This window comes from Neovison vison, chromosome 7, assembly GCF_020171115.1.
Source record: "Neovison vison isolate M4711 chromosome 7, ASM_NN_V1, whole genome shotgun sequence".
NCBI lineage: Eukaryota > Metazoa > Chordata > Mammalia > Carnivora > Mustelidae > Neogale > Neogale vison.
This window is the reverse complement of record NC_058097.1, coordinates 60,453,038-60,480,017: the sequence shown is the minus strand read 5'-3', so window position 1 is coordinate 60,480,017 and position 26,980 is coordinate 60,453,038. Positions and strand designations below refer to the sequence as shown.

The 26,980-nt window shown below is 55.9% G+C and overlaps 1 protein-coding gene across 1 annotated transcript; it reads left to right on the top strand.

Moving 5' to 3' along the window:
• Window positions 1-5,182: 5,182 nt before the first annotated feature.
• Window positions 5,183-26,105, top strand: LOC122912200 (glutamine-dependent NAD(+) synthetase-like; the record flags this gene model as incomplete). The annotated part of the gene is given in 16 exon segments (XM_044257660.1): window positions 5,183-5,203; window positions 7,582-7,670; window positions 7,786-7,903; window positions 8,557-8,688; window positions 11,441-11,519; window positions 12,168-12,291; window positions 12,784-12,832; window positions 13,226-13,328; window positions 13,735-13,900; window positions 14,262-14,397; window positions 15,054-15,160; window positions 20,779-20,910; window positions 21,402-21,471; window positions 24,300-24,428; window positions 24,866-25,039; window positions 26,064-26,105. Coding segments are annotated over 16 exon segments (1,671 nt in total), but the record flags the coding sequence as incomplete, so codon positions are not given.
• Window positions 26,106-26,980: the final 875 nt, after the last annotated feature.

The window sequence follows — 26,980 nt, the reverse complement described above, 5'->3', positions numbered from 1 at the left end:
AATGTGTAGATTGCTTTAGGTAGCATAGACATTTTCACAATATTTATTCTTCCAATCCAGGAGCATGGAACATTTTTCCATTTCTTTGTGTCTTCCTCAATTTCTTTCATGAGTACTTTATAGTTTTCTGAGTATAGATTCTTAGCCTCTTTGGTTAGGTTTATTCCTAGGTATCTTATGGTTTGGGGTGCAATTGTAAATGGGATTGACTCCTTAATTTCTCTTTCTTCTGTCTTGTTGTTGGTGTAGAGAAATGCAACTGATTTCTGTGCATTGATCTTATATCCTGACACTTTACTGAATTCCTGTATAAGTTCTAGCAGTTTTGGAGTGGAGTCTTTTGGGTTTTCCACATAGAGTATCATATCATCTGCGAAGAGTGATAATTTGACTTCTTCTTTGCCGATTTGGATGCCTTTAATTTCCTTTTGCTGTCTGATTGCTGAGGCTAGGACTTCTAGTACTATGTTGAATAGCAGTGGTGATAATGGACATCCCTGCCGTGTTCCTGACCTTAGTGGAAAAGCTTTCAGTTTTTCTCCATTGAGAATGATATTTGCAGTTGGTTTTTCATAGATGGCTTTGATGATATTGAGGTATGTGCCCTCTATCCCTACACTTTGAAGGGTCTTGATCAGGAAGGGATGCTGTACTTTGTCAAATGCTTTTTCAGCATCTATTGAGAGTATCATATGGTTCTTGTTCTTTCTTTTATTGATGTGTTGTATCACATTGACTGATTTGCGGATGTTGAACCAACCTTGCAGCCCTGGGATAAATCCCACTTGGTCGTGGTGAATAATCCTTTTAATGTACTGTTGAATCCTATTGGCTAGTACTTTGGTGAGAATTTTTGCATCTGTGTTCATCAAGGATATTGGTCTATAGCTCTCTTTTTTGATGGGATCCTTGTCTGGTTTTGGGATCAAGGTGATGCTGACCTCATAAAATGAGTTTGGGAGTTTTCCTTCCATTTCTATTTTTTGGAACAGTTTCAGGAGAATAGGAATTAGTTCTTCTTTAAATGTTTGGTAGAATTCCCCCGGGAAGCCATCTGGCCCTGGGCTTTTGTTTGTTTGGAGATTTTTAATGACTGTTTCAATCTCCTTACTGGTTATGGGTCTGTTCAGGCTTTCTATTTCTTCCTGGTTCAATTTTGGTAGTTTATATGTTTCTAGGAATGCATCCATTTCTTCCAGATTGTCAAATTTGTTGGCGTAGAGTTGCTCATAGTATGTTCTTATAATAGTTTGTATTTCTTTGGTGTTAGTTGTGATCTCTCCTCTTTCACTCATGATTTTATTTATTTGGGTCCTTTCTCTTTTCTTTTTGATAAGTCTGGCCAAGGGTTTATCAATTTTATTAATTCTTTCAAAGAACCAGCTCCTAGTTTGGTTGATTTGTTCTATTGTTTTTTTTGGTTTCTATTTCATTGATTTCTGCTCTGATCTTTATGATTTCTCTTCTCCTGCTGGGCTTAGGGTTTCTTTCTTGTTCTTTCTCCAGCTCCTTTAGGTGTAGGGTTAGGTTGTGTACCTGAGACCTTTCTTGTTTCTTGAGAAAAGCTTGTACCGCTATATATTTTCCTCTCAGGACTGCCTTTGTTGTGTCCCACAGATTTTGAACTGTTGTGTTTTCATTATCATTTGTTTCCATGATTTTTTTCAATTCTTCTTTAATTTCCCGGTTGACCCATTCATTCTTTAGAAGGATGCTGTTTAGTCTCCATGTATTTGTGTTCTTTCCAAACTTCCTCTTGTGGTTGAGTTCTAGCTTCAGAGCATTGTGGTCTGAAAATATGCAGGGAATGATCCCAATCTTTTGATACTGGTTGAGTCCTGATTTAGGACCAAGGATGTGATCTATTCTGGAGAATGTTCCATGTGCACTAGAGAAGAATGTGTATTCTGTTGCTTTGGGATGAAATGTTCTGAATATATCTGTGATGTCCATCTCATCCAGTGTATCATTTAAGGCCTTTATTTCCCTGTTGATCTTTTGCTTGGATGATCTGTCCATTTCAGTGAGGGGAGTGTTAAAGTCCCCTACTATTATTGTATTATTGTTGATGTGTTTCTTTGATTTTGTTATTAATTGGTTTATACAGTTGGCTGCTCCCACATTGGGGGCATAGATATTTAAAATTGTTAGATCTTCTTGTTGGACAGACCCTTTGAGTATGATATAGTGTCCTTCCTCATCTCTTATTATAGTCTTTGGCTTAAAATCTAAGTGATCTGATATAAGGATTGCCACTCCTGCGTTTTTCTGATGTCCATTAGCATGGTAAATTCTTTTCCACCCCCTCACTTTAAGTCTGGAGGTGTCTTCGGGTTTAAAATGGGTTTCTTGGAGGCAACATATAGATGGGTTTTGTTTTTTTATCCATTCTGATACCCTGTGTCTTTTGATTGGGGCATTTAGCCCATTAACATTCAGGGTAACTATTGAGAGATATGATTTTAGTGCCATTGTATTGCCTGTAAGGTGACTGTTACTGTATATTGTCTCTGTTCCTTTCTGATCTACCACTTGTAGGCTCTCTCTTTGCTTAGAGGACCCCTTTCAGTATTTCCTGTAGAGCTGGTTTGGTGTTTGCAAATTCTTTCAGTTTTTGTTTGCCCTGGAAGCTTTTAATCTCTCCTTCTATTTTCAATGATAGCCTAGCTGGATATAGTATTCTTGGCTGCATGTTTTTCTCGTTTAGTGCTCTGAAAATGTCATGCCAGCTCTTTCTGGCCTGCCAGGTCTCTGTGGATAAGTCAGCTGCCAATCTAATACTTTTACCATTGTATGTTACAGACTTCTTTTCCCGGGCTGCTTTCAGGATTTTCTCTTTGTCACTAAGGCTTGTAAATTTTACTATTAGGTGACGGGGTGTGGGCCTATTCTTATTGATTTTGAGGGGCGTTCTCTGAACCTCCTGAATTTTGATGCTCGTTCCCTTTGCCATATTGGGGAAATTCTCCCCAATAATTCTCTCCAGTATACCTTCTGCTCCCCTCTCTCTTTCTTCTTCTTCTGGAATCCCAATTATTCTAATGTTGTTTCGTCTTATGGTGTCACTTATCTCTCGAATTCTCCCCTCATGGTCCAGTAGCTGTTTGTCCCTCTTTTGCTCAGCTTCTTTATTCTTTGACATTTAGTCTTCTATATCGTTAATTCTTTCTTCTGCCTCATTTATCCTAGCAGTGAGAGCCTCCATTTTTGATTGAACTTCATTAATAGCTTTTTTGATTTCAACTTGGTTGGATTTTAGTTCTTTTATTTCTCCAGAAAGGGCTTTTATATCTCTGGAGAGGGTTTCTCTAATATCTTCCATGCCTTTTTCAAGCCTGGCTATAACCTTGAGAACTGTCATTTTGAACTCTAGATCTGACATATTACCAATGTCTGTATTGATTAGGTCCCTAGCCTTTGGTACTGCCTCTTGTTCTTTTTTTTGTTGTGAATTTTTCCGCCTTGTCATTTTGTCCAGCTAAGAGTATGTGAAGGAGCAAGTAAAATACTAAAAGGGTGGCAACAATCCCAGGAAAATATGCTTTAACCAAATCAGAAGAGATCCCAAATCGTGAGGGGGGATTTCTCCTCCCTCACGATTGGGTGAGGGATCTCCTGTGATTGGGATCTCCTTTGATTGGGATCTCCCAATCTCTTCTGATTGGGATCTCTTCTGATTTGGGGATAAAAAGAGGTTCAAAAAGAAATAAAGAAAAAAAAGAAAAAAAGAATTAAAAAAAGAGATTGAATTAAAAATTCAATCAATAATTTAAAAAAGAATAAAGAAAGAAAAAGATTGAAGAGATTAAGATCTCTTCTGATTTGGGGATAAAAAGAGGTTCAAAAATAAAGAAAGAAAAATAAGAAAAATAAAGAATTAAAAAAAGAAAATGAATAAAGAAAAGTATAAAAAAGAAAAAAATATATATATTAAATAATCTAGTTAAAAAACGTTAAAAAAGAAAAGGGTAAAAGTTATAAAAAATTTTAGCAGAAGAAGAGAAAAAAGATGAAAAAGAAAAAAAAAATAAATTAACTGCAAGACTAAAAAATCACAGGGAGAAAGCCATGAGTTCCGTGGTTTGTTTTCTCCTCCTCTGGAATTCTGCTGCTCTCTCCTTGGTATTGAAACTGCACTCCTTGGTAGGTGAACTTGGTCTTGCCTGGATTTCTTGTTGATCTTCTGGGGGAGGGGCCTGGTGTAGTGATTCTCAAGTGTCTTTGCCCCAGGCGGAATTACACCGCCCTTACCAGGGGCCGGGGCTGAGTGATCTGCTCGGCTTTGCTTTCAGGAGCTTTTGTTCCCTGAGCGCTTTCCGTAGAGTTCCGGAGGATGGGAATACAAATGGCGGCCTCCTGGTCTCCGGCCCGGAGGAGCCGAGAGCCCGGGGCCCCGCTCCCCAGTGCGCCCTCAGTGAACAGCTCCTAGTAACTCGCGTCTGCCTAACCTCCGGCCACGCTCCGAGCTCACCGAGCTTGCGACCGTTTCAAGGCAACTCCGAGCTGCGAGCTTACTGTCGGCTCTGTCTCTGCAGCCGGCTTTCCTGTTCCAATATCCGCAAGCTCTGCGACACTCAGACACCCCCAATCCTTCTGTGACCCCGCGGGACATGAGGTCACGCCGACCCCACGTGGGCTTCGCCCCGGTTTAGCCTCCGGAGCTATGTCCCTCAGCGGAACAGACTTTTAAAAGTCCTGATTTTGTGCTCCGTTGCTCCGACGCTTGCTGGGAGCCGGCCCCTCCCCCCGGGGTCTATCTTCCCGTCGCTTTGGATTCACTTCTCCGCCAGTCCTACCTTTCAGAAAGTGGTTGTTTTTCTGTTTCTAGAATTGCTGTTCTTCTTCTCTTCGAGCTGCCGATGGATTTGCAGGTGTTTGCAATCTTTAGATGAGCTCCCTAGCTGATCTCCTGCTAGCCGAAGTAGTCTCAGCCTGCTACTTCTCCGCCATCTTGACTCCTCCCCGGAACCTTCTCTTTTATCTCACCTTTCATTCCAGTCTCTCTCCCTCTCTCTTTTTTTCTTTTCCTTTTCTTTTTCCTCTCATTTGGGTGGGGAACCCTGATTGCTAAGAAGCGTTCCAGGGTGCACCTTGACTGCACCACAGTCAATACATACCCATTCAGCCATCTCTCACAAAAATGACTAGGAGGAGGAAAGCCCAACAGAAGAAAAATACAGAGGATGGACCTTCTGCAACAGAGGTAATGGCTATCAACATAGACAGTATGTCAGAAAGAGAATTCAGGCTAACAATTACCCAAGCAATAGCTAGGTTGCAGAAAGCCATGGATGACCGAACAGAATTGATTAGGGCCGAACTGAAAACGACCAGAGATCATGTTTTCAATATTAGGGAAGAGTTGAAAGCTACCAGGGATGAGCTTCACAATGCTCTCAATGAGTTCCAAATTAATCTAAATTCTCTCAAAGCTAGGGTAACTGAGACAGAAGATAGAATTAGTGATCTGGAGGACAAACAGATAGAGAGAAAGGATCAGGAGGAAGCCTGGAACAAACAGCTTAGAAGCCACAAAAACAGAATCAGGGAAATAAATGATGCCATGAAACGTTCCAACATCAGAGTTATTGGAATCCCTGAAGGGGAGGAGAAAGAAAGAGGTCTAGAAGATATAGTGAAACAAGTTCTTCATGAAAATTTTCCAAATTTTCCTTGTAGCCCAGGGATGAATCCCACCTGGTCATGGTGGATAATCTTTTTGATGTGCTGTTGGATCCTGTTTGCTAGGATCTTGTTGAGAATCTTAGCATCCATATTCATCAGTGATATTGGTCTGAAATTCTCCTTTTTGGTAGGGTCTTTGCCTGGTTTGGGGGTCAGGGTAATGCTGGCTTCATAGAAAGAGTCTGGAAGTTTTCCTTCTGCTTCAATTTTTTGAAACAGCTTCAGGAGAATGGGTGTTATTTCTTCTTTGAAGGTTTGGTAGAATTCCCCAGGGAATCCGTTCAGGTCCTGGGCTCTTGTTTTTTGGGAGGTTTTTGATCACTGATTCCTCCACCTGGGAGCCAGACTACGCCTCTGGCACGGGCTTTGATTTGTGAGCGAGGCCCTTCCAGGGGCCAGCTTGGGCTCAGTGCCTTCTGCACGGACAGTCAGGGACAGGCATGCCTGAGGTGATGGCAGGTCTGGTCACCTCCCAAGTGACCTGGACACTCCTTTGACCCTGAACTGCGGCAGTGAGCACATTCTAAAGCCATTGTGACCCAGAACAGACTCCGTGAGTGTTTGTATGTGTCCGTGTGTCTGTGTCTGAAACAGACATGTCTACTGCAATCCTGACAGTAGGATGCTCCCCATTTCATTCTTATGGATCATGGTGTATCCTAAAATCCATCCCAGGAGAGATACACGGGGCTGACATGGGACAGAATCTGCCACTGGAAGGATTTTGCAGGGTAGCTGCTTGACGGTGGTTCCCTGAATTGGCTTCAGTAACTGTGGGTTAAGGTCGAGGGATGTGTCCAGGAAGAGGGTGAGGACTGCCCAGGACCGTCTCTGCGCGGACAGTTCAGGCCCCAGGAGGAAGGGCAGTCCATGAGCCCGGCTTTGGCTACGTGGTTCACCAGCCTGTCGCTCTGACTCTGGCCTTCTCACAATGGGGTGTGGATTGCAGCCATGCCCACGTGCTCTCGTTTGCCACATGGTCATCGTGCAGGGGTGCAGTGGTCCTACAGCAGCCAGCAGGGCCCCTGGGTGAGGGCTGTCCTCACAGCCACAGTGAACAGTGACCTTGTCCATCCGTGGCAGGAGGCATCAGAGAAGAAAAGGCCAGGTTTACACTGTGGCTCTTGCCGTGGGCAGTATGAATGTCGTACTCCACACACACACACACACACACACACACATGCACACGCACAGATCAGGGAGCCTGGCGAGGTGTTCTAGGATGTGCTCCAGGCCTCGGGATCATATCTTGGCTGAGTAAAGTAACACCTCTTCTGTAACTTTGGGATTACGGGTGGTGGCCAAGTTGGACCCATGCCGGCACGTAGCAGTGGCGTCGGCGTGGCCTGTCAGTATGTGGGGGGCTCAGGGCCTCCACGCCCCACCCAGTAGCCCAGGGGGGCTCGGTGCCTTCCTGGGGAGCTCCTGCCATGTGTGGTTGGTGAACGTGGCTCTTGGTGATAGACATGCTGGCATCCAGCCCTGCCCCTTGGGCTCTGGGCGATCTTTCTCAGGTTTCTTGAATGAGCCTCGGGTCCTTCTGGGCACAGGGGTGGGACCACCAGGTCAGGCCAGTGAAAGCGTGGGTGACGCAGAAAGGTGCATAGTGCCACGGCTGGCGTAGAGTGGCCCTTGCTAAATGAGACCCTTTATTCTTAATAACTAGGATGACTGTGGGGAATTTGTGCCAACGGAAGCTTCAAGTGCAGAGTGACACAGTAAGCCCCGCGGCCACGCAGAGCACAGCCCCAAGCTAGTGAGATGCCCGCTGGTGCCAGGGCGCGTGGGCTGGGACTACTCCACACTGGGATGGGGAGGAAAAGGGTGGTGAGGTCAGGACACAGCCCGGATGGGACACGGCCAAGGGGTCTCATGGGCCCTGTCCTCCGGCTGCAGGAGACCGTGCCCTTTGGAGACACAGTGCTGGCCACCTGGGACACCTGCCTTGGGAGCAAGATCTGTGAGGAGCTCTGGACGCCCCACAGGTCAGGCTTGGCCGGTGCGCAGCAGCCCTGGCGGCGTGGCCTGGAGACCTTGGGGCTGGGGAGGGCGGGGCAGGCGTGCAGCCCGTCTCTTCCTGTCAACCACCTCTTCCCGCAGCCCACATGTGGACATGGGCCAGGACGGCATGGAGATCTTCACCAATGCCTCGGGCAGCCACCACATGCTACGCAAAGCCCACACCAGGGCTGATCTGGTGACCATGTCCACCGCCAAGGTAGGCACTAGGCCACGATGCCGGGGTGTGTGCACTGTGGGCCAGTGCTGCGTCCCCCACACCTGAGCCCCCGGAGCCCAGGTGGACAAGGCCTGCGTGGCAGGTGCAGGTGCCCGTGGTTATAGCCAGGGCTCAGCAAGTTTGCATGGACTCCTCTCCTGGGGCCCCATCTGCCTGACCTAATTAAACCCCGGCAACCAGGGAGGCAGGTGCTGCCATCCCTGCTCCTTGGAGCAGGACTCCTGGCTCACGGTGTCCAGCGGCCGCAGACTCACTCCCCAGCATCCGGACCTGTCCCCAGGGTCATGACGCTGGCTGCAGGAGAGCTGCGGGCTTTTTGGCGCTGAGCCAGAGCACGGGGAGTGCCCTCGAGGTGGCCTCTCTCAATGGGCAGCATGACACAGTCACGGGATAGGCTTGGGGTCAGCGAAGCCAGCTTGGGGTCTTGGCTTTGCCGTGTGGAGTTTGTCTTCCCTGGACTCCCACCTCCTCTGGTCATGTGAGGGCACTGGGGGCCTGGGGGCTAGGGGTGGTGACAGGCATTGGAAGGGCCCACAGCGTGTGTGTGGTTTCCCTGCAGGGGTGCTCTTGCTGGTGTGGCAGGAGGGCTGAGGACAGGGAGGTGAGGTCCTGCTGCCATGTGTGTTCTCCAGAATGGTGGGATCTACTTGCTGGCCAGCCAGAAGGGCTATGACGGGGACCGGCTCTACTACAACAGCTGCGCCCTGATCGCCATAAACGGCTGCATTTTCGCACAGGGGTCCCAGTTCTCCCTGGACGACGTGGTAAGCAAACTCGTGTGTGCCCCTAGAGGTGACCACACTGGGGCGGGGTGGGGGGCGGCTGTGCTGACAGCAGAGAAGGGACCCTGGGGCCCCAGGGAGGATGTGGAACCAGAGCCTCCTCGGGAATAAGCAGGCGTCAGTCCTGGTCCCCACAGCGATGGAGGTCGTTGGCGGGGGGCCCGTGTCTCCAGGAGCGGAGCACAGGGGAGCTCAACAGAGAGCTCAAGACCCACTCGCTGCTCCCCACGTGGCCAGGCATGCGTGTGTCTGTGCTAGCTGTAGGCCTGATGCCACCGGCACCCATGTCCCCCTTGTCCCCACATCCTGGAAGCCCCGATGCTCCTCCGGGGGGGCCTGTCACCGTGGGGCTGTGTGGTCTCACTGGACGCAGCCAGCAGGCCATGGGTGGGCGTGTCTGCACCGGAGCCCTGGGAGAGCTCAGAGGGGCGTCACCGCAGTCCAGGGTGGGTCAGGGACCAGGGAGGGGCGAGCCAAGGTTGCCTGTACGGAACTGGTGGACACTCGCCTTCCTCCAGAGGACGTGGGTCTGGGCACCATCTGTCCCGCTAGCCCATCCAGCCACGTTGGACATGAATGTCCTTTGCAGTGGAGGCGGCTGAGAGAAAGTCCTTGTGGAGAACTGTTTGCTCTTGCTTTTTGTTTTTGGTTTTTTGCTTTTAAATTCGAAACAAGAGGAAATGGCTATTATTGCCAGAAACGAACACAAGTATGGGTCCCGCCGCAGGCCCAGAAAGTCAGCCCCGGGTTCCCGGCAGGCCCTCCCACGGCGTCTGCCATCTTCATTCGGAAGCCACCTGCTGGTGGGGACAGGGGAGACGCTGATTCAGAGGCAGGGGGGGCAGCACGAGCTCACTCCCTGCGGGAACTCCTCCAGCCCTGCCGGAGCTCACATTGGGGAGGTGACCTCTGGTACCTCCGTGGCCTTGCTGGGCTTGTGGGCAGGGCAGTGGTTATAAAACCGCTCTGGGTTTCCGAGCGGAGAGAGCGAGTTCCACAATGCCTCCTGGCTGGTGCAGGGCGGGAGTTCAGCAGCAGGGATGCTCCCTGCCTCCCAGCTGACCCTTGGGCCACGCTTGCTGTGTGACACTATCCCCAGAGGCCTGCAGGTCTCTGCATTGGTCACCATGGAGACAGGAGGTTTTGACAGAAAGGTCAAGTTCTTGCAGAAGGCAGTGCGTCGTCTTCTGTCCCGCCGGAATGCCCAGCTGTCTTCAGGCCAGGACGACATGGCCAAGATGCTGGGCTGCACATCAGAGCCGGAGGCACCTGACCCGGGACTGACTGGCAGTGCGGAGGGGTGGGGGGGGTTACCTGTACCAGGAACACCAGGTGTGCGTGTCCCTGTAGGCTCTGGGCCTCAGCCAGGCCTCACGGTTGGACCCTGGGGACCCTGTGTTTTAAGCACATGCCCAGCTGATTTGTAAGCGCACAAGAACCTGAGGGCTTGCCTCCTGTCTCCGCAAGGGGGCTCTCAGGCTGGAATTCTCTGATTCTGTCCAAGCGTGCAGGGAGAGAGGGCATGGCGGTCCTTGGGCCAAAAGCCGTGCCGTCCTGCCACTTCCTCCATGACCACCTAAAATGATCAGAAAATTGTGTGGCACACAGGGCCATTGCACAGAGCGGAAGAGGTGCTGCCCCCTCCCCACGACGTGCTTCCTGGGCTCTTACGAACCTCACAGGCTGGCTGGCTCCTTGGACGCCTCCCTCAGGCGTTTCTGTGGACGCTGACCCGTCCTGGGGAAGGTGGAGTGGAGGCTTCTTCTCACGAAAATGTTCACATCATCTGGCCTCTCTTTGTTTTCTGTGGCCTCACACTTCCCTTGGCTTTGTCCTGTGGAGAGCCCGGTGGCTTTGGTGACCCATCAGTTTGGGAAATGACAGGGAGACCAAAGGACACATGCGCTCCATTTTCTCTTTCTCTGTGTGGGTGTGTCCAGCTGGGGTCGGGCCCGGTGTTGACGGCAGCAGCTGCCCACAGGCCTGTTCACACGAGTGTGGGGGCCACAGGCCCCGTGTCATGCGGTGCACAGGACCGGCTCTCGCTACCCCAACTTGCCTGTAGCCTGTAGTGACAATGTTCTAGTGACGCACTTTGACAAGGAGGTGTTTTTCATAAAGACATAAATGAATCAAAACCTTTTTTTTTTTGCTGTTTTTTGAAATTTTATTTTTTTTCTGTTTCGTGTTATTTTTATATTCTTAACACTCCTGTCTCACCTGGGTTTGAGGGCAGGGACATGTCACCACGATCACACAGGCAGCACCTGCTGGCCGCGCACGTGGCTCGCCAGGGCTCTGGTCCAGCCCCCTGCCGTCTCTAGCCTGGCTTCCTCTGTGTGGGCTTGGATCTGGGGTTGCCTCTCCTGGTCGCGGGGCAGCAGCAGCTCTGGCCATCTCCTCTCCAATCAGCCCATGGGAAGCAGGAAAGGAACCCTTGATCCTGAGCATCTCAGAAGTCTGTGGCAGATGTGGCAGACGTGGCCCTGTGCCGTGACTGAGGCACCGCTGCTGTGTGTCTGAGTTCACTGGAGGCTGTGGTGGCCACAGTGAGTGGAAGGGCGTCGAGTCAGCCGCAGTACCGGCTGTCCCCTCTCCCTGGTCCCCCGGGAACGTCCCTGCCTTGGAAGGTGTGACTCTCGTGTGCGATGTGGTGCACCTGTGAGCATGGCCAAGTCTGCCACGCGAGTGGGGGGGAGCGGGAATCGGGTTTCCTCTTTGACCCCTTCTCCAGGAGGTCCTCGCCGCCACCTTGGATTTGGAGGACGTCCGAAGCCACAGGGCAGAGATTTCATCTCGAAACCTGGCAGTGAGTCCACGAAGGCCCACAGGTGCTCCGCAGCGCCCCAGGGACTGTTCCTGAGCACGTGACCAAGACGCTGTTGTGGCCGTGCTGCGGGGACCTCTGGCACACTCACGGGGAGGCACAGCCCTCGACTCAGCACAGCAGCTCGAACAAACCTGGAGCCGCGAGGCTCCGTCTGTGCCCCCTCTGCCCTGCACAGCCACCAGCCTGCTTTCGGCCTCTGGGTTGCCCGTTGTGGGCATGGCGCACGGATGGGATCATGTCTGGCTTGTGTCACGGAGCAGCACGTCCAGAGAATGTGTCTGCGGTGATGACCAGCCCCTGCGGAGGGCACAAGGCCCATGTTGCCTTCTGTCTGATGAACGGACGCTCCGCGAACGTGTACGGGTTTCTGTGCAAGCGGCTTCTCTTGGGCCTGCACTCGGGCAGGGAGCTGCTGGGCCGCACGGTCACGCCATGCCTTCCTCTTTGAGGGACTTCCAGACTGTCCACAGCAGCAGCCCCTCGACGCACAAGGATTCCAACGCGGGTCGGTCCCGACCGCTTTCAACTCCAGCCGTCCCACTGGGAGCGAAGGCTCGGCCGAGATCCGACACGCACTCCCGCAGCCCTGGCGCCGCGCAGGCGTCACATTGTCCTGACTGTCCCTCCGCAGGCCAGCAAGGTGAACCCTACCCCCGTGTGAAGGTGGACTTCGCCCTCTGGTGCCGCGAGGACCTGCTGGAGCCGCCGTCAGAGCCCATGGAGTAGACGTACCATAGTCCCGAGGAGGAGATCAGGTGGGCCGCCCATGTGAGCCCAGGGTGGGGGTGCTGGTCCCGGGGTGCCCCCTTCGCCCACTGTAGTGGTTTGCACCCTGCAGGGGGGCGAAGGCCAGAGCCGTGTGGGCAGCTGGTTCCCAGACCATGCTCAGGGTGACCACTCCGTGAGGAGGCCGGGCGGCATCGGGGTGGAGGGGTGGGGGGCACAGCCAGGCGGCCTGGCTTCCTCGTGCCGGGGCCTTGGGCTCGGACGCCCTGCCTGGCCTTTCCTTTTTGTGTCTCAGTTTTTCTGTTTGAAAACGGGGCCAAAAGATAATCACCTACTTCCCAGGGCGGTTTGGAGACAAAAATGTGCTAATTCCCATGAAGTGCTTATCACAGAGACTTGGTGAATCGGGAGCCCCTCCCCCCGGCAGTTCTCCCGGCGCTGCTCCTACCTTGGCACATGGCCCATGTGAACTGCTGACCGGGTCAGCGGCTCCCGACCTCACGCACCCCCTTGCTCCGCAGCCTCGGACCCGCATGCTGGCTCTGGGACTTTCTGAGATGTAGCCGGCAGGTAAGCTTTCCCGTGTTTGTGTCTGAGTCTGTGGCCCGCTGGGACTTCCGTCCTTCCTGCTGCCTCCGTCAGCTGCTTAGTCTACGCGAGGCAAAGGCCAAAGGGTCTGTGGAGGTTTGGTTCCATCTCGGGGTCCTGTCTGATGACACCGAGCATGCCAGGACAGCATCTCCCAGTGGTTCCGTCTGCCTGTGGAGGACAAGTCCTGTGCCGTCTGCCTGTGGAGGACAAGTCCTACGTGCCTGTTGCACAGAGAGGTCCCTTCCCTCTAGAAGATCCGTCTGAAACATGCGCCTTTCTGCCCCCGCATCTGTGGGTGGAACAAGGCTAAATTCGGGGTGCGCTGCTCCGCCAAGGCTCTGCTCACCCCTGCCTGTGGTTGGCCCATTCCAGGCCGGGTTCTTCTTGCCCCTGAGTGGTGGGGTGGACAGCACGGCCACTGCCTGCATCGTCTACTCCATGTGCTGCCAGGTATGCAAGGCCGTGAAGCAGGGAAGTAGGTAGTGTCCTGTGGCCCGAGAGAGGCTCCGAGGTGGGGACTGGGCTGAGGGGTCCTCGGGTCCCAGCCATCGCAGGAGAAGGGGGCTCTGCAGATGTGCTCAGGTGGGGACAGCAGGCCATTAGAGCCCCTCCCTGGGGCTCAGGCCCGCGTGGCCGTGGCCGTCAAGCCCGCTGTTGCTGCTGGGCATTGGCCGTGTGGCCTGGGCCTTGGGCTCAGGCAGACCTGGGTCGAGATCCTCCCCCATGCACCCTGCGTCGACTATCCCTTTAACGTGCACGCCGGAAACACGAGGGGGAAGCTCCACCTGGGGAGACATTGCCCAGGGGAAGGGAGGGACTGGGCTCTGAGCTCCACGCAGCAGGGGGCCGCCACCCGCTTCCCATCATCTGGTGGTTTTCAGACCAGGAAGTGCTGGCTGACGTCTGGACCATCGTGGACGAGCTCAGCTACACCCCCCAGGACCCCAGGGACCTCTCCGGCCACGTGCTGACTTCCTACATGGCCAGTGAGAACTCACCCCAGGAGACGTGTGGCAGAGCCAGGGAGCTGGCCCAGCAGATCGGCGGGTACAGGAGGCGGCAGGTGTGGGGTGGGGGCTCTGGGGCGGGACCAGTGGCACTGGAAGCCTCGCCCAAGCCCACACTCCTGGCTAGACACGCGTCCAGGCTTGAACAGGTTCCTAGGGCCTCCTGTGAGCCAGGGCTTAGGGAGACTATTCCAGATCCCCCAGACACTCGCTGTGTCTGATCGCACCCCTGCCTCCCGTTGTCCTTGTGTCCCGGGTGCCGGCGCATTTTGGAACTGGATGCAGCCCCGAGAGCTCGCCCGCGGAGTGCACACTTTCACGTGGTTGGATGGTGAATCCAGGGTTGCGTGTGTGTTACGTGTGCACACACACCCCATGCACTCCTGCCCTTTCCCTGGCAGCCACCACATCGGCCTCAACATTGAGCCCACGGTGACGGCCGTCGTGGGCATCTTTAGCCTGGTGACGGGTCGAAGGCCTCTGTTTGCGGCTCATGGAGGGAGCAGCAGGGAGAACCTGGCCCTGCAGAACATGCAGGTGAGCCTCCGGCCGGGCGCTCGTCCTCACACGGGAGCCGCAGGGAGCACGGGGACTCGTGCACCAGGCAGAGGGTGTGCCTGCCCCCATGTGTGCGTGTGCGAGAGCAGGAGGCTGCAGGTTGTCTGTGAGGGCTGCCTGGGTGGACGCATGTACGTGCGTGTGTGCGAGTGCACAAGCATGTGTGTGCAAGTTAGTGAGATGTGAGGCACACGTGTGTCAGTTTCCTGCATCTCCAGGGAGTGGCTCCCCATATCCCTCCCAGGCTGCTTTTGGGGGCCCCAGCCGGCTGGTTGGTGGAGGGTCCTTGGGCTCTAGCTGCTGCGCTCTATCCCATCTCTGTCCCTTCCTTCTGACCACAGTGGCCTTCCCTCCACCTGAAATGCCAGCTGTGAAGGGGGTGCGACGGGGGGCCCATCCTGCCCCGAGCGCTCTTGTCTTCCCCGGCTCAGGCTCCGGCTCCTTCTGTCTTGGCCGTCGCACCTGCGTGAGTGATGTGGCGGTGGTCAGGCCCTGGGGACTCTGCTTCCTCTGCATGCTAGAAAGCTTCTACACTACTTGGAGCCCCTTTCCCTGGAGCTGTACAGGGACGGGGGGGAGCCAGTGTGCCCCCGCCATGTCCAGCACAGGGTGACATTTCCCGTCATGTCTCCCAGGCTCAGCTAAGGATGGTCGTGGTGTATATGTTTGCTCAGCTGAGCCTCTGGGCCCGGGGCACTCGCGGAGGACAGCTAGTACTCGGATCGGCCAACGTGGACGAGAGGTACGCACGCCTGACTCCCAAGGGCCCCGATTTCCGAGGGTGCGTGCTCCCCAAAATGGTGTTTCCAGGCCCCTTCCCGTTCTCACTGTCTGTGAGACGCATGCTGTGGGGGTCACATCTCCCCACGGCACAGGCCACGTCTGGTGCCCACGGGACGTCATTGCTCCAGAGCTTCCCAATGACTCGGGTGTGGACACAGGTCCACACCATTTCCCTCTAGGTCCCTGCCCCCCGGCCCGGCCCTGCACCCGGCCTGGGGCCCTTCGCTCTGGGTCGGAATCTGTCTCCCCACCCACCTTGCTGGGTCTCACCCATCTCTTTTCCTGGGCAGTTCCAGCATGTTCTAGGTCCTTGCTCTGGGTCCAGTTCTCATTCCCAAGCAGAGAGCTTGTGTCTGATGGGGACTTGACATACTTTCTCATATTGTTTGCTGCTCAGAAACACTCAGAGCCTCCCTGTTGTTCTTCAGATAAATTTCAGCTGAATCTTCGTGTCCGCGTCGGAGGCCAGGAGCACTGCTCCAGCTTCTTCTCTCCGCTTCTCTTAGGCGGGGTCTTGCTCAGATGTTCTCACTGCTCCTTGTTAGCAGAGGACGTCAGGAACTTCCTCTGTCATTTATTCGTCTGTTCCTCTGTGTATCAGTCCATCTGTCCATCGGCCCACCCATCCATCCACCCACCCATCCGTCCGTCTGTCCATCCGTCCATCCATCCATCTGTCCATTCCTCCATCTGTCCATCTGCCCATCAGTCCATCAGTCTGCCCACTCACCTGTTCATCTATCCATCTTCCTATCTGTGGCATGAAGGTCTTAAATCTTCCTACGTCCTTGAATGTCCACAGATGTTTTCTCTGTTAAACTCCACTTTGGACTTCTGGATCCTGTTTCCTAATTACGACAAATTGAGGTTAGCACCCTCTAGCTGGTAAAAAATATTCTCACCATTCTCATGCACAGTTTGTCAATTTTCATTGCTTTTCTGGTACCATCAGTGCTTCTCTCAGGAAGTGATGTTTCAGGAGGGGTGGGCAGCTGGGGCATGTCCTGAATCCCACGGAGTGGGGAATGGTGGCATGTTTTGCTCTGTTGGCCTTCGCACACGGGTTTGACTTGTCATCGTTGATATGGTGCCGCTGCTGTAACGATTTTATTGCACATTCCCAATCACAATTCTTACCGTTGTCTTCTGGGATTTAATATCAAAGCAAACAACAATAGTGGTTTCTTTCCAGCGGGGGGGTGGGTAGGGGCTTCTGGGGGCTTAAAGGTTCTCCATGGTGCCTATTTACATATTTATCTGTTTTCATCACTTTTTGCTACCAGGCCTCTTACAGATCATAGAAGTCTGTCTACAGAAATGTTTCAGTTGTCCTTCCTCTGTCCCTGCTGGACAACTCTCCCTCACTGTATCCCCATCTATGATCTCCCCGTTGCTCGCATCCTTGGGGGGACCTCTGGTCTACAGTCTCGGCCGTGTTGGTTCTCTGTTAAATGTGACTTTTCATCCTAACTTCGGTTCCATTACATTCCGATTTGCTCACTCTTCGAGGAATTGATAAAACGTGGGTCACATGTCAGGTGGTCTTCTTGGTGCCATGAACAAAACAGAAAAGTAATTCCCATTTTACTCTAGTGGAAGGAGGCAGGTAATAGGAAAACTAATCATGTGTGTAGGAAGTGGAAAGTCTATAGAGAAAACCAGGGTAGGCATGGTGGGGGAGGGGTTGTGAATTTGGGCTTCTAAGTAGGGTGGCCAGGGAAGGCCTCTTTGAGAAGTTGGTTTATGAAGGAGGAAGGGAAATGCAGTCAGGAGAACGGCCTGTGCAAATGTCCTGTGGTGAGAGCCCACCAGGACAGAGAGCAATTGTCATTTCTCTGCACAGCTCGTCTTGTCTGAGGGAGGTACCGGGAGCTCAGTTGGGACAGGTCAGAGAGTAGCGGGTGAGGAGTCCTGGGGTCAGCTCTTTCTAGAAGTTTCACACTGCCAGAGAGAGGAGATGTGGGGTGGTAGCTGGAAGGAGCAGTGAGACGAGGAGGGTGTTTTCTTAAGGTAGAATGAGAAAGGTCTAGCAGGTCCGATGAGAGAGGTCTAGCAGGGAGGGAAAAGAATGACTGATGAAGAAGGGGGATGTGGGTGGACAGCTGTTCGGTGTCACGAGGAGATGAGAGCAGGCGGCCTAGTGGGGGTTCGCTTTACTGGGAGCCTGGCTTGTGTGTCCACAGAGCAACAGAAGGCTACAGAGAAGACAGCACAGACACGAGTCAGGGTGGCATAGGGTCAGGGCCATGACCTTCCTTAGCGAGACAGGAGGTGGTCACCAGCCGAGAGAGGGCGCAGGATAAGCGTTGGATGTTGGAGGGGAGTGGTGACAAGCGAGCGAGACGGGTCGGGGAGCTAGGCCGGGAGCCCCCGTGCCAAGGCTGCACCAGAGGTGGGGTCAAGCCCTCACGCCAGCTGTGCCCAGCTGCATGCTCGTGTGGAGCCGGGGGCCAGGTGATGGTGGCAGAGAGGGATGTGGGAGCCAGGTAGCCGCAAGGACAGGTGATGAGGGGTGAGCACGAGGCAGAGGACAGGTGACCCACAGACTCTGGGTCCTGGTGCTGTGAGCTGCCAGCCCCGTGCCCTGTGCTTGCTGGAAGACAGACGGAGACTCAGGTGCAACTCATGGCCATGGTCGAGTCCAGCCAAGGACACAGAGCAGAAGGCATGCGGGGAAAACCAGGCCCAGGCTTCCAGATTGTCTCCCAGGGCAGCGTCCCTGACGGGCGTCCTTCCCCACCAACACCTGTGATGACAGGGAGGTGTGTCAGAGGCTCAGTGCCCAGCACTTGTGCCTGGGGCTAGTCCCACGGTCACCTTTCCCCTGGCACGAACCGAGCTTCCACTCCGAGAAGAGCAGGAGGGAGCACACACCACTGTTTGAACAAAGAAATTCCAAACAGGGAGACCCTGTTTCTTGTTAGGGGATGGGTGGGGACACTCCCCCAAACCTGGGTGCCAGCCGGGTCCGATGGTGCAAGCAGGCCCCCCACACAAGGCTGCAGTATGCACACTCCTCTGCACAGAGCATGGCCCACAGGAGGCACTGAGGTCTCTAGGGGCTTCTGTCCCCCATGCAGGAGACTGAGGGGAGGTCAGGGCCCTGGTGGGCCAATGGCAGAGTGGAAGTGATGGATGAGTGCCCAAGAGCGGCTGGGGGAGCCCAGAGGCCTCATGGGGAGCGCGGTCTGCCCTGTTGGAGGTGCCGGTGGGTCAGGGATGCACGGGCACTGTAGGTGCGCCTCCTGTCCATCCGGTTCCTGCAGCCTTGCGGGGTGGGCCTGGTGGCCAGGCGGGCTGGGCTCCTGGTGTGTTTTGGCATCAGAGGGGAGCCGACAGGATTTGCTGGTGGACCAGATGTGTGGGGGGAACGCCCACGCTGACCGGAGCCCCTGGAGGCTGGACCAGCATTTGGCGCAGGAAGTGGGTGAGGAGGTCAGGGTCCTGTGTAGAGAATGTCAGCTTTGACACTTCTCCAGACGCCCCCGTGGACGTGTGTGGTGGGCAGTAAGATAGAGACTCTGGAGTCCAGGGGCGAGCCGCACCCCCAATCTGGAAGCCTGTAGACGGCAAAATGCTGCTTAAGGTACGGGAGCAGCTGGGCCCTGGGGCTGAATGTTGATGGAGAAGGTAGTGGGGGGGACCAGATTCCCGGTACGAGGGGAACAGCCTGCCAGGCTGCAGAACCGAGAGGACAGGTGCCCAGAGCGGGTGGAGGGGCTGCTCTGCTTGTTGCTTGGGTGTGGGGAAGGCCAGGGCAGGGAGCTGGCGGCGAAGGCTTGAGCCCAAGCCAGAGGGGAGCGCGTGCGGCCCCAGCAGATGTGGCCTAGGGGGCAGGGAAGGTGGGCCCTGGGAGAGCGGGAAGGCAAGGGCGGTAGGGCGGTACCTATGCTCACAAGCGGGTAAGGGGTTGGTCGTTGGAGCTTGTGAACCCGCCTGTTAGTGGATTGTCCCCACCTGCGGGTGCCACAGCGGGACAGCGAGCTGGGGTGAGAGCCTGGCCCCCCGGGGCAGCAGCCGGCCGTTAGCACGCCCCCCCCCACTGCTCCATCCCTGGCGAGGCCCCTCCCCAGCCCACAGATGCGCCTTCTCCCAGTGCCCTCACGAGGCAGCCTGGGAGAAGCCTAATGTCCCTCCTGGTGAGGACGCCGGGCCTCGGAGGTCAGGGCCTCACCCTCGTTACCTCCATTAGCCGCGTGACCTCCCGAGGACCCACGTCCAGATGGTCACACTGAGGGGCGGGCTTCAGCCTGTCACTTTGTGGGAAGCCCAGACATTCAGTCCAGGACAGGGTCTCCTTGAGCAAAGCCGTCCTGAGGTCCAGCCTGTGCGCCAACGGGACTTACCTCCAGGCTTTTGTGCTAAGACCCAGACCAGGCCAGAGCCTTGCCCTGAGGGGTCTCACCCGCAGGGTCTGTCCCTAACACGGTCATCTCCCAGTGCGTCTCGGGGCGGGCTACCAGAGGCATATGGTGGAATGGAATCCTTTGTCCCTTTGGCCAGAAGACCCTGTCTCCACTCAGCTACCCCTTCAACAGGACAAGAAGCACCTCGGGGTCAGGGGGAGCCCCATTCAAGGAGGCACCAGGTTTTACCCGCCCATCTGCTTGGTGCTCTGGGACGCTTATGCCCAAGGCCCTGCTCTCCGGGAGGAGTCTGGAGGAATAAGAGCTCAGTCTTTCTCTTGAGCAGCAGGAGAGGGTCAGATATGTGGGTGGAGGGACCCCGTGCTCGTGGGACAGCTGTGTTTGCAGCCAGACCGGATGTGGGACACTCAGGCGGAGCCAGTGGCTGTGTCCGTGCTGGAGTCTAACTGTGAGCTCAGCAGATACAGGCAGAGGCCAGGCCCGGAAGGCCACCAGCAAGGCGGTTCACCACCATGTGGCGGGGTTAGGAAACACTTTGTGGGGTGGGGGTAGGGGCAGTGGGGGCGCTGGGGATAGGGTGGAGACCTGCCATCCAGAGGTGGCTACAGAAGGAGGCATCTGCTGGAGGGCATGGGTCACGACTGACTAGGAGTCCCTGGGTCAAGCCCGCAGTGTCCTCTCGCCAATCCATGGGGCCCAAGATCATTGTGGATCTCACCTGGGCTAATCTCAAGGTGTTGGCAGGGCAGCATCTCCACCTTCCTGCAGTCCTCAGCTGAGTCCCTGATGCCCTCGGGGTCCCGAGTTCACAGGTTCTGGGCAGAGGATGAGGGTGTGTTTCAGGATTACCCTGCCCCGCAGGAGGTTTCTGAGGGGGGCGGGGGCTGCTGACGGGCGTGGAGAGCCAGGTCCCCACGGGCTCCTAAGGACTCAGCCCTCAGCATCTCCCCACGCCCTCCCGTTCTACTGCCCGCCCTTCAGACGCGCTGCTCCCAGCCGGGGACTCAGCGTTCCCAGGCCCGTCTCCCGGCCCCCACGCCTTCTCGGGGCTGCTGAGTACTGCCCTGTGGTCATCTGCTGGCTCTGCCCATTTGCAGATGGCTTTGAGCGGCCGAGCTCTGGCGCTGGGCGTGGATGAGGGGCCGGAGCCCAGGCAGGATCTGTGGCCCCTCAGGTCAGCCCCGTGGAAACCCTGTGCTCACTCCCGAAGCCTCCTCGGCTACCTGACCAAGTATGACTGCTCCGGTGCAGACATCAACCCCATTGGTGGCATCAGCAAGACAGACCTGAAGGCCTTTGTCCAGTTCTGCATGGAACGCTTCCAGCTTCCCGCCCTGCAGGAGTGAATGCCTCCCGCGTGACGTGGCTGTGCCCCCCCCACCCCATGCTGCAGCTCCCTCCTGCCTGATGGAAACAGCTCCGCCCTTCAGTGGGCATGTGGGGTCTTATGACCAGGTGGCCCCCAGGGACACTGGGTGATATCAGGAGACCTTGTTGGTGATGGTGGCCAAGTGTGCCCATGGTACCTAGTGGGAAGGTGCCCCCAGGATGGCCCCACAAAGATGCATGACCTGCTCTGAATGTGGACGGTGCTTGGCCAGAGAAGCCCTGTGGGGTAGCCTCTTGCCCGCGGCTCCTTCCCCAGGTCATGAAGCCCCCCGACATCCACGTACATCTCCCAGGAAAGCCCAGCCCAACCAGCCCACTCAGGGTCGACAGGGCAGTTGCAGGAGGCTGGCCCTTGAGTGTGGCACAGTTGGTGTGGGGGTCACCTCCCCGTGCCCACAAGCACTGTAGCAGCCATGATGACTGTCCTGTGTGTCTTGGCCGCAGCATCCTGGCAGCACCGGCCACCGCAGAGCTGGAGCCCTTGACTGACGGCAAGGTGTCCCAGATGGATGAGGTAGTGCTGGCGGCTCTGTCCCCGTTCCCCATGTCCCTGCATCCTCGAGTCCAAGCTGGGCTCCCCCGTGGCCTCCTTACTGCCCCAAGCAACCAGGGAGCCCAGCGCAGTGCCTGTCCCACTGCTCCTTTGACATTTCAGTCTGGCCTTCTTGAGGCTGATGCCCTGGAGGAGGGGAGTTGGGGAAGGTCTCTCGCAGGTGGGAGGGGTGCGAGCTCAGAACCGTTCTTGTCCCCTCCAGTCGAAGCTGGCCTACGAGCCAGGAGGGGCAGTCAGGGCCATCAGCAGCGGGGTGCTGCTTCCGTGGCCCTGGGCCATTGCAGAGTCTGTCACAACTGACCGTCCTGCTGCCAGCGCCTGTGGCCACCGAGATTTACCAGTGCTCCTCCCGAGAGTTTGTCATGATTCGCATTTTGAAGTCCGTGACCTGGTTGGGCTGTCTTAGTGTGTGGTGTGAGGAAGGGATCAGACATGATCATCTGGCACCCGGCGCTGTTTGCTGCCGGGACAGTCTTTCTCCCGCACGTGTCTCGGCATCCGGGTGGAAACCAGGGGTCTGTGTGTGGATGCAGTTCCAGACTCTGCTGACCCACGGGTCCGTCCCCCCCCAGGGCCGCACCCCCCGGGCCACCGCTGCTTGGTAGGAAGCTCTGAAGTCGGCAAGTGGGAGTCCTCCCGTTTCGTCCCTCTCTTTCAACGTATTCTGGCTGCTCTGGGCCCCCTGGACGCCCGTTGGAGTGTCATCTTCTGCCTGGCACACGCGGCGCCAGCTTGGCTCTCCATGGCAGGTGTGCCGAGAGCACAGCTGGGCTTGGCGGGTGTCGCCTCTGGAGAAAGCAGCCTCTGAGGCCTGGTGTGACGAGTCTCCCTCCTCACTCTCGGCTTCTTACGGCCTCAACGTCTTGCAGTTTTCAGAGCGTGAACGTGCACTTGTTCCGTTATTCATTTCTAAGCACGTTTTCTCCTTCGTCTTCCCATGAACGGAATTGTTTTCCGGGTTTCCTGAGCCGCTGGCTCATCTGCAGTGTCGGGAAGCACCTGACGTCCTGCAGCCCCTTTCTGTCTTCTCTTTCTCATCTCCTACCGTGTGCTGGACAGTCAGCTCGCACTTCTTGCTGTGGGGCACAAGGAGCAAAGTGAGGGCTTCTCTCTGAATAAATCCCCCCTTACTGCCACACCCCTGCACCCCAGATGCCATGCTATGCCTCGTCGTCATTTTCGTGCACCTCTGGGCGAGGTCTGATTTCCCTCGTGATTTCTTCTCACCTGTTGGCTACTCGAGAGTGTGCAGTTGGAGTCCCGTGTATTTGGGGGTTTCTGAACTTTCTGTGTGTCCCCAAGTCTGTTACCCTTTTCCTCTACGGTTGGGAAGCAGGCTTTTCCAGTGTTCTGAAATTGATAGAGGCCGGTTTTACAGCCTGGCATCTGGTCTGTCCTGGAGAACGTCCCGTGTGCCTTGAGGAGAATGCGTGCTCTGCGGTCGTGGGCAGAATGTTCTAGAGAGGTCGCTTAGGGCTCGTTGGTTTGTAGGGTTCGAGTTTCTCATCCCCTTGTTGGTTTTCTGGTTCAGTTCTGTGCATCACTGAAAGGGGTGTTAAAGCTTCCAAGTGTTACTGCTGAATCTAGAGAATTCAAGTGTCGCACTGGAAAACATTCACACAGAAGTGGGCGCTGAAAGAGGTCCCTGGCGAGACCCGCTGGGCCCTGGGGCTCGGCATTGAGCTAGCTGGTTCAGCCATCTGTGTGAGTCTCCAGAACAGATGAGTGGGAGGTAACCACGAGGGTTCCAGGTGTCTCCTGGTATTGCCCACACATGGACCTGGGTGCCCCAAAGGTGACTGTGTACTGATGGGGGCAGGACAGGCCTCCCCAAGGAGGTGACATTGGAGCTGAGGCTGGAGGAAGACTAGGTGGGCGGTGGGGAACAGGAAGGAGGGCCTGGTCACTGGGGGTCCTGGAGACCCTGGATGAAGGTGAGGTCTGTCCTGCTGTTCTCCAGAAAGGCCAGTGCCACCGTCGGCTGTCGTCGGCTCTGGTTGTATATTCTTGAGAGTTGAGAGGGGATTTGAGCAAATACTCAGAAATGCAAGAGGGGTTTATGTGAGCCTCCATGGGAGGCTGGCTCTTTCGAACCATGCTAGGGGCGTCCCATGGCCGGTATGACCCAGGAGTCTGTGCTGAGCTGTTCATTCTTAGGGATAGCAGGATCCCTGAGGCAGGGCGCAGGGCTGGTCTGTCAGGCTGCCCTGCCTGACCTTGGTCCTGGCATCAGCCTCCTGGGGCTGCTGGAGCCAAACCCCCAGGCCAGCGGCTTAAATGACGGACACTCTCATTGTGTTGGAGGCCGAAATCAGGTCATCTGCAGGTCCTACTCCTTACCGGGACACTCCAAGGGTGTGGGGGGGTCCTTTGTCCAGCTCCTGGGGCATGCTGGGCCACGGACACACTCCCCATTCTGTCTTCATGCAGCTTCTCCCCGTGTGTCCCGTTCCATCTTGTACAAAGGCTCCCCATGCCCAGGGCCAGCTCATCTCAAGCTCCTTCACTCTGTTACATCTACAAAAACCTTTATTTTCCCAAATAAACCCACAGTTTGTAGGTTCTGGGGCTTGGAGCCTGGACAGACCTCAATCCCTCAGCCCTCAGAACCAGGCCGGTCCTTTCTCCAAACGCCGGCTCCATGGCACCGGGTGGTGATGGGGAGTGAGACCGCACGTCTACTTGTGGCCCCGTGGGGACCTGTCCCTCCCCCTGGCCCCAGGCCCACCGGCCGTGGGGACCCCAAGCTCGCCTCTAGCACCAGCCTGCTGCCTCTCCCTCCTCAGCAGGAAGACATGGGCATGACATACACGGAGCTGTCCATCTACAGCCGCCTCCGGAAGGTCGCCAAGGCCGGGCCCTACAGCATGTTCTGCAGACTCGTCACCATATGGAAGGACTTATGTTCCCTGCGGCAGGTACGGCGCGCACTCCAGTCCGCAGAGGGAGCCGCAGACTCAGTCCCCGCAGGGATGGTCTGGCTGGAGGCAGTGAGTCGGCTTGCGTGGCCTAAAATGGTGGCGCTTTGTCTCCTGGGACACCAGCGCCCAGTTGTCAGGTCCTCTGCGTGGGACTACTGCCGGCCGTCCGGCTCACGTGGTGGTCCCCGTGGAATCACCTGGAATCCTCTCGCCATGTGTCTTCCCACTCGCCCTGCTCAGCTCCACTGACGCGGCATCCTGGGGCCACCTGGGACAGCCCCACAGCCACCCTGGGACGGGGACATTCATCTGTGGCTGCCAGGGGGTGGCTGGCATGCAGGGGGCACTAGTGTGCGCAGTGTGAGTTGAGCAGGAGTCCCGGCCTGGGTCCCTATGCCCCGCGACCCACAGCCCTGTCTGTCCTCACCCACCAGGTGGCTGACAGGGTGAGGCGCTTCTCCAAGTACACGGCAAACAGACACAATATGACCACGCTGACGCCCGCATACCACGCGGAGAGCTACAGCCCCGATGACAACAGGTTTGACCTGCGGCTGTTCCTATACCGCGCCAGCTGGCCCTGGCAGTTCCAATGCGTGGAGGATGCGGTGAGTCGGACGCAGGTGCTTCCCTATATCTGGTGTCCATCTTGGAGATGTTAGCTGGCTCCCGCTGAGGGCTGGAAAGCTTTCTGTGGGTGGCAGTATCGTGACTGTCCTCGTGTCTGCCAAGAGACGTGGGTCGGTCGTGTGCTGTTTCTGCCGTGTTACTCACAGGAGCAGCCATGGGGACAGGAGGCCCTCGCTGTCACTTCCAGACAGCTCTGGCATCCGGCTGGGCTCACGTCTTGTAGGCTGCCCAGCCTCGCCGTTCCTCTTCTGGTTAGTGATTATGTGGCGAAGGAGGGGTTCGTAAGACCAGCCTACAAGGCAAGGCCCGCCTGCCCTTTCCAGGCCCAGTGCGGAGTCTGGTGCCCGTGGGCCGCACCCCCCGGTACAGGTAGTGTAGCCCATGGGCTGGAAAGGGAGGCTGGCCTGCGGGGAGCCCCGATACACTGACCACAATGAGCTGAGACAAGGACCGTATTGCACCAGCGATCAAAACGGACTCAATGGACGCAGCGTCTATCTGGTGATCGAGGGAAGCATCTGCGTAGGTGACATGGATCCAGAGGAGTCACCCCAAGTCAGACTCATGTCCAGCCCGCAGTTCTCGGGGGCGGAGTCACGCCAGGGGAAAACAGGCCATGTCTAGAGATGTTCTCGGGGATCATGCCTGGGGGGATGTCTGTGTCACTGGCCTCTGGAGGGCAGAGTGCAGGGACGCCACTGGCTTCCAGAAGTGCCCAGGATGGCCCCGATGGGTTTCCCCAAATCAGGAATGGGGTTCAGAGGCCATGCAGGTGTCGACACCTCAGAAAAAACACGCGGGGAGAGATACAGTCCATTGTGGTCTTGTGCGGCAGGGACCATCCCCCAAACTCGTCCCGCGCATGTGCTCCGTGTTCTTCCTGCATCCTCACGATCCTGGGGACCGCTCATGGCTGCTTGTCCAACCCGTGACCGCCACCCTAATTCAGAGCGAAATGCTGGGCTCTGATCGTGTGGACAATCACGTGACCTCTCCATCTAGGTTGTCCAGCTTGAGAGCAGAGGCCAGCAGGACCTGGACTGACGCCACTCCTGCGCAGAGGGCCCCTCCCACGAGGCTGCTGTGTGCTACACAGGCCTCACTGGGGACCGTGGGTCGGGGCCCAGCCACCTGGGCTGGAAGACCACACCAGCCTCTTGTTTCCTATCTCACGGGAGAGGGATCATTCCACTCTAGTGCCTTCAAGAAAGGCTCCAACAAAGAGAATGTGGTTTCTGGGAGCAGACTCTACATATGTGGTGGGACGAAGAGCCTCCCTTGTCCATCCCCTCCAAGTCCCTCTCGGTTCCACGAATCCTCTCTCTGGGCCCTAAGCCCCAGGGGACCATAGCCTCCCTGCTGCAGAGTGAAGCTGAAATGGGGTGGGCCTCACACACTCACAGTCCCCCCCACAGTGCTGGGGAGGGGGAAGTCAGGGGTCTCTGCTGCTCTCCCTGCCCAGAAGTCTTCCCTAAGAAAAGAAACTTGTACACAAGGAGAGGAATTTATTGGTTAACATGGAGCATAGTACAGGGCTCTGATTGGCTTCAGGTCTGGCTGGATCCAGGGGATGCCCATGTCCTTAGAACTTGGGCCTCTCCTCCCCCTGCCCTGCTCGGCTCCTCTGCCTCTGCTGGCTCCCTTCATGACCACATCAGGGCCCTATAGCCTCTGCCTTGCCAAGTCCCTGGTTTGAATCCAGCAGGAAATCAGTGCCTGTGTCTCCTTGCTGGGTCATAACGCCCATCCCTTAACCAGTTAGCTGCAGCCCGGGGGCCCCCCACAGAGGACCAGGAGGTGTTTGAGAGGCAGGAAGAGGGATGGTGAGTCCCCAAGCAACGCACAGCCCTCCCACACGCCCTGGTCCAGGCCCATGCTCTGGGTGGGCTCCACCCTCCTGTCCCAGGAGGACTCTCCTC